The 6983-nt window shown below is 37.5% G+C and overlaps 1 protein-coding gene across 1 annotated transcript in view; it reads right to left on the reverse strand.

The window, feature by feature from the left end:
- EDIL3 (EGF like repeats and discoidin domains 3) overlaps positions 1 to 6983 on the reverse strand; it is a 191993-nt gene that overhangs the window by 154000 nt on the left and 31010 nt on the right. The window contains exon 3 of the mRNA XM_009641121.2: positions 143 to 172. Within this exon, the coding sequence (XP_009639416.1) occupies positions 143 to 172 (30 nt within the window). The remainder of the gene's footprint in view (positions 1 to 142; positions 173 to 6983) is intronic.

The raw sequence follows: 6983 nt of genomic DNA on the forward strand, positions 1-6983 counted from the left end.
GAAAGAGACAGAAAAGAACCCTGATATATCTATTTAGCATGTGTTATGCACAAAGATAAACCTGGTTAAAATGATTTAGAAAAAAAGGTAGCTCTCAAGGAATGGTTACCACGATGAAACTGTAATTATAAATTATTCATACCTGCTGAAGTTGGTTCCTCTTCAACTGAGGCTGTGCAAAAAGGGGGGGATAGGGAAGGGGAAGGGGAGGGAAGGGAGAGAGAGAAAAAGAGAGATGAAGAAATCCAAATGGTGCTAATAGTTATATTATTTACATTCTCTCAATATATGAGAAAAAAAAACATGAAAAAATTTGTTTATTCTAAATAGTTTGATCAACCTAGTAATAGATGTTTCATCTTAAGGAGAACTAAGCTAAAATGAGTTAAGATCTTAGCTTACATTTATAACATTACACCCTTAGCCTCTCTTTTATAGTTTAGCTAGTAGGATAGGCCCAATACTGTAATAGCAATGCTCAACAGAAGAGTTCCAGTTAACTTCTCTGCAGTCAAATTCACTGCCAGAGCTAGCTGAGGCTGTTCTTAAGGAAAAGCCTTCTGAAAAATTGATTGCAGGACCCAGTTATCTGGTTAGCTAATTAGTTAACAGCTAAGACTGTTGTCTGATGAAAGCTGAGCCAGCTGCTGGTTAGCAGTTAATGAGAGGCACAGTCCCCATCTTCTCCCCGTCTATCAATCCTCCGCCCCTTCTGTTCCCTTCAGTTTCTTCCCAACTTTGTGTTGGCAGCAATGATGATTTAATGATCTTGAAATTAAGTAGTCAGGAAGCAAAGATAGCAGTTTTGGGGATTTGTTTTGTTGTGTTTTTCTGGTAGGATGGGGGTTGCGGGCAGTTGCCCATTTGACTCTCCAATCCAGCTCTTTATTGTCTGAGCAATGCAGTAAAAATCCATATCTTCATAGGAAGAGCATTTCCCTTTAGTGAGATTACCATTAATTACCAATTGCCTTAAATTACCATCAGAAAGCACCTTTGGCTGTAGACTATCTATTACCTGTACATTCAAAAGAAAGAAACAGATGTATTCACAGCAAAATCATACTTTAAAAGTATATCAGCGACCTAGTTCTTTCTCTCCTTGCAGTCAGTACTTCTCATATGCACATGCATCATAAAAACAGTCTTCTCACAGCCTTGCAAAGTTTTCAATGACAGAAAAAGCAGCAATCGAGTGTTTCTCACCTGGATACATTAAAAGCACCTAGGAGTCTGAGCGGACGCCCCATAAATGTGATATAGAGACCCTCCTAAGATACTAAACACAGGTATCCACACTCTTATTTTTTCCCTTTTAAGGAGTCTCTTCTAGCTGTTGAAATGGAAGCTTCTTCTGTTTGATTTCTTGCAGAATCAGTTTCATACAAACAATGTTCCAACAGCCACGGCAGACATTGATCCACCCTGACAACTTCAGAGCTTGCACTTGGCACGCATAAAGATTTCAGACATTTTCTCAAAGATCAGTGCCATGCTTGGTAAATTGACTTCTTTGCCTTCAGTATCACTCCATGTATTATGTTGGGAAAAATTAGGAAAGGAGCAGGAAGATCTTTCCTCTTTTTAGTGAAACTCTGTCAGATGCAGCAGAGACCTTGTCAACAGACACCAACTGCATTTGAGACCAACTCTAAACCTTGGTTAATTCAGCACAATATTCTATATGCTACTGTATGTGGCAATTAACGCTGGAAACATCAGTTATTTCTAATTGCAGGGTAGCAAGGTGTCCTTTTGGGGGCTGTCAAATCCAATCAATAGAAAATAAAGAATTACTGTCTGAAGCACCAGCCAACTATCTTGTCTCTAACTAAAGTTTCCTGAAGTGAATAGGTGATTTTTATTTATATTGCTTGATGGTCATGTAAACACTTAAAAAGGTTACATTACAAGAACAGTACCTTATGAAAGGCATAATCTAAAGTGACCTAAACAGGGTAATTAACAGGCTAAGCCTTCCCTTTTTTAACTCCTCATTTAGTGCCTAGATGTGTATTTTGAAACTAGATTAATCTGTTTTGAGGTGTGTATACATGTAAAGATTACATCAAGCTTTTAAGTTTTACAATAACATATTCTTTTACTGTATAATTACTGAATTTAAGTAAAATGTGTTTGCAACAGTAGAGGATTTCAAGACAATGGAATAAAGAAGGAAAAATACCACCCTATAGTTTTTAAATTGAGCCAATCAGATACATCATTCGTTCAATAACCACACAACAGCCAATTCCACAAAAAAGAAACTTTAGTATTTAAATCTTAAGAACAACAGAATCAGAATTAAATAAACAAATGACAGACTAAGTCAATCAAGCATGTTGTAATTTCTCAAGGTACCAGTGGCAGGGAGGATGACTACACAAACAGCACAGAACATGAAAGTTAGTTAGAAGTTCCATTATTAAATTTTACAGATGCCCCAAATCTTTGTTAGCTGAAAGCTCAACTGTTGCTTGAGCAAAAAATAATTAAAAGTACTAGTGACTGCATTGAAGCAGGTTAAACAAAATTGTCCAATTATACAAAGAATATTCATTCTAGTAATTCTTTTCAGACTGCTATCTAAATAATATTCTTAAACTTAATGGGATGAATATAGCAATTCAAGATTGGATTCTGTTATTACTCTGATGGCGATTTCAGTGGGGCCACTCTGCACTTAGGCAGACATCTAAATAAAATAGGATAGCTGAATCTCAGCTGAAATAAGTCATTCAGATGCCAAGACAGTTATACCAATAACATTACCTTTCTGTTTATTTAATTAATTTTGCCTATTTGATTGCTGGTTTAAGCTCTTTCAGGAATAGACTGTGTTCATTTCTCTTCTGAGTTAGACTAGACTTAGTTAGAACTACTTTTGTAAAATGCAAAAGACCTAGTTCTACTTGTCAATACTGTATTTCTTAACCCTAGACAGAAATGAAAGATGCATATTAAAAATAGATATGAAAATGCAGTTATGAACTTGTTCGTACTTCATGAACACTCTTTTAAAAATCAAATGAACTTAATCTCTTACTACATGTGCCAGCAGTTCTTTCACCCCCCACAGCTTGATAAACTGTTTAAAAAAACAGCCTTCAGTAAGCTATTGAATACTCAAAGAATACACTATTTTTGCTTTATCATACAAGCTCAAATGCAATGTCAGCACTCTGCTTTCCACCCATTAAGTAAATGCACTAAATTACCACACCAAAAATTTCCTACACACCACTTCTTCTTTTTTATCAGCAGTGATTTAAAACTTAAAGTTATTTTAAAGAGCTATTTATACAATGAGTCATCTCCATAGTAATTATCTGTAATTTACTTTCTTATTTCAGAGGAGTGGAGAGGGACTAAGCAGGAATTGCCTTGCTCAACTGAGCTGGCACAAGCTGGTGACTCACCATGCTGGGTGGTGGATCACCATGAACCTGGCTTTCTCCTTCTGACTCCAGAGTGGTGAGAACTCCACAGAGGACCCAGCTATTTGACAGAAAAGCCCCCAAAACAGTCACAGACATCCCCAAGTCATGGTATGGTAACAGCACTGCATGACCTTAAACTACTCTGCAGCTTTAAAGCACTTTCAAGAACATTTTCTCCCTGTTTCAACGCATCATTGACAAAACATAAGATGACATATGGCAGCACAAACATTAGTTTTTCCCTTCTTAGAGAAAATCTGATGTTCACTTGCAAAAACTTAATCATGTTTTCCTTACAGGTGAATAATACTGCGCGATATTATCGGGGACAAAAATCCAGAAAGACATGGGCAGATTTGGAAAGCATATACCAGGATACATATCATCCAACATATATTAGTTTAAGAGAGATAATGTAAGAAGGCTTAGATAGTATCTGAATGCCTATGCCAGACTCCTGATTGTTTCTGTTACAAAGGTAGAAGCCTTGACAGGTCTGGCAAAAATCAGAACTTTGAAGCATAGGAAAGTTGAGGGAGGCAGATTCAGTGTAACAGTGTGCTATATTACATGGCATATGATGACACATTACATTAGTTTTGTATTTATACTAAGGCTTGTGTTAATTTTATATTAATGTGAAATTAATGTTTAATGTTCAAATAAAGTGTAAGACTCATATATAAAAGAATAAACTTAGTTATATGACATTATCTCTATGAGAAAGACTATGCAATAGTTCCACAAAATTATCCAAATGAACCACCTGTGATAAGCAGAATCCAAGAGCAAATAATTTTTTTCTGAATGCAATGTCAAAAATAAATGAAATTCCTCTCAGCATCAAATCTCAGGGTCTCAGAGGACCTGCACACTACCACAACTGACTGTCTGACTTTCCCAAAATTCAGCATCAGTCATTAAGAATGTGATTTTAATGCTACAGATGTTTCATTGAACATACACGCTTAATAATTCTATCTCTTCACCTGCTCCCCATTCAACAGACTTCAGTTCATTTTTCCACAAATGGGCTCAATCTTCTTTGGTCCTCACCATGTGGGCAGTATTGGCATGACTGATGAGGCAACCCATCGTCAAGCTGAGAGCTAAAACAAGCTGTGTTTCCACCAAAGCCACCCTTACACCCAACCTTGCTCTGTCCCACGCTCTCAAGTTAATTGAGCTAAAGACAACTCCAAGCCACAGCTCAGATGATTAACGCTATCTCACCTACTCATAACAACTAACCCAGCCAACTCAACTGTCTGCCACTGCAACAACTGATATTAATAACTGTCACCCCTAGTTATAAAGAGGAGGAGCAAACCCTAAAAAAAACATAGAACCATAGAAACCAGGTTGTTTTCAAGACATGTAAATCTGATGAATCTGGAAAATGCACCATTTATGCCAGTCAGTCAAAGATACATCTGTTAGTGTGAGTAAGAGGTTTTTATCTTGCAGTTTAACAATGAGGTTGGGTTTGTTCTGTTACTGTGCGTTAATTTTAATTGCACTACTGGGACACTGGCATCCTTGACCATTCGCAGGCCCTTGGGAACACCAATGCCTCCTTCTAGCTTCAGCTGGCTAAGTTGTGTTTGCAGCTATTCTTGAAAAACAAAGCAAAACAAAACAAGAAAGACGACACCAGGCAACTCGCTAGTGCATGTTGGAGATAGCTCACTATGAACTGATAAAACTCTGCTTGGATGACAGACTTTAAATGGAAAATAAAGTCATTAATTAAGAAACCCTAGAAATGCCTGCGGCACTTAACAGAGGAAAGTTATCACTCTGCATAGGTTTACATCCACTTAAGCACTCAAAGTGTGTGAAAAACTTACTCTTCTCTTCATTATTTTATTTCAAGAAATAAATTTCTAACAAAAAGGGGGTATCTGAGCAAAATTTTAGGTATTATTAAAATTTATAATACGTGTGTTTTAAAGTGAGTGTTGGAAATGTCAATAGATGTGGTTAATTCATTCTCACTGGTCTTCTTTATTTTCTAAGCATCAGGGCCTGGTACAGAATGAAAACACGTTTAAATATGAAATAAAAGATTCAGTTAGGTGAAATTCTATGTTTTGCAGAAGACAAGTTTAGATAATGATTTTTGTGGCTAGTGCCTTCACATTTACAACTCTGTAGAACAAGGCAGCCAACGCAATGCCCACTGAGTCTTGTATTTGGCAGGATGTTCTGCTTAAGGAAAACAGCGTATAAAGATTTGGTTTTAAAACAATTATTCAGTTCTTAGTCAGTTGCAGCTCTTGCCAAGGTTTCAAGTGCTGCCAAAGGCACAACAGCACTTACAGCCGCAATTCTGAAACCAGGAGTAGTCTGTCATGACTTGAAATATCACACAATTTCACATACACACACACTCTGCCATATGCAGTTTTGAGAAGATGTGCATGTTCCAAAAGAGGAAAGAATGTAATCAGACAATATCCTAGCACTTTTATGCACAAAACCAAGTGTACTCAAATAACTAAGATTGTAAATCAGTGTACAGTAGTCTTTGCTTCTTCAAATTTCTAAGAACATTCTCCAGCATCCAAATGCATAATGTTAAAATTAAATACTAAAAAAGGCTGCAAAATATAGTTATGATTAAGTGGGTACCTGCTAGCATCTGTTACACTTACGGACACAAAAACCTATCCAGGATATCCCCATAGTTACACACAGAAATCTGCACCTTCCAAAACAAAAAAATCATATTTTCATATTTCAGTTACTTGCCTTAAGATTTTTCGCTTGGTTGTTTTGTTTGTTTTAAGGGAAATTTGACGAGCTACTCTTATGTGAGTGAAGAATTTTAAAATAACATCATATATCACACTGCAAATTAATAATAATGATGATTATTTTTTTTAATGGATGTTCTCCCTCTTGGGAAAAAAACCCTGCAACCCACAATGAAAGCCCACACAGATTCTCACAGTGTGTTTGAGTCTGGTTTGGGGCTTGTACAGGAGGCTGGATTAGCTCTCAGTGCAAATGTGTACCCAAGTACTTGATCCAGGCCAAGGCAAAGGCACCTGGGTGCTATGCCAGATATATCATTCCTTTGTACTATGGGCTGAAAATATGTTGTATCTCAATCCGCAGATGACAGAGGTTGACTGAGAGGGCAGTTTGATCTGCTTTTGAGAACAGTTTACTCAAAGCTGTGAAACTCCTGGCACTTGCTCTCTGTGCAAGCGAGGAGAGCAAGGCTTTCTCAAAGGTACAAAAATTCAGGCTGAAACAAAGCGGGACTAAGATAATTGAAGGTTGAAAAGCGTCTGAGCATCACCAAATCTTCCACCAGAAATAAGAAGGTAGAATTGCTACCATACTAGTTCACAATATCCAACATACCATAGAATTGGGCCCCTCACTACAAGAAGGATGTTGCATTGCTGGAGCATGTCCAGAGGAGAGCAACCAAGCTGGTGAGGGGTCTGGAGCACAAGTCATACGAGGAACGGCTGAGGGAACTGGGGTTGTTTAGTCTGGAGAAGAGGAGGCTGAGGGGAGACCTGATCG

This window comes from Egretta garzetta, unplaced genomic scaffold (assembly GCF_000687185.1).
Source record: "Egretta garzetta isolate BGI_Z169 unplaced genomic scaffold, ASM68718v1 scaffold136, whole genome shotgun sequence".
Lineage (NCBI taxonomy): Eukaryota > Metazoa > Chordata > Aves > Pelecaniformes > Ardeidae > Egretta > Egretta garzetta.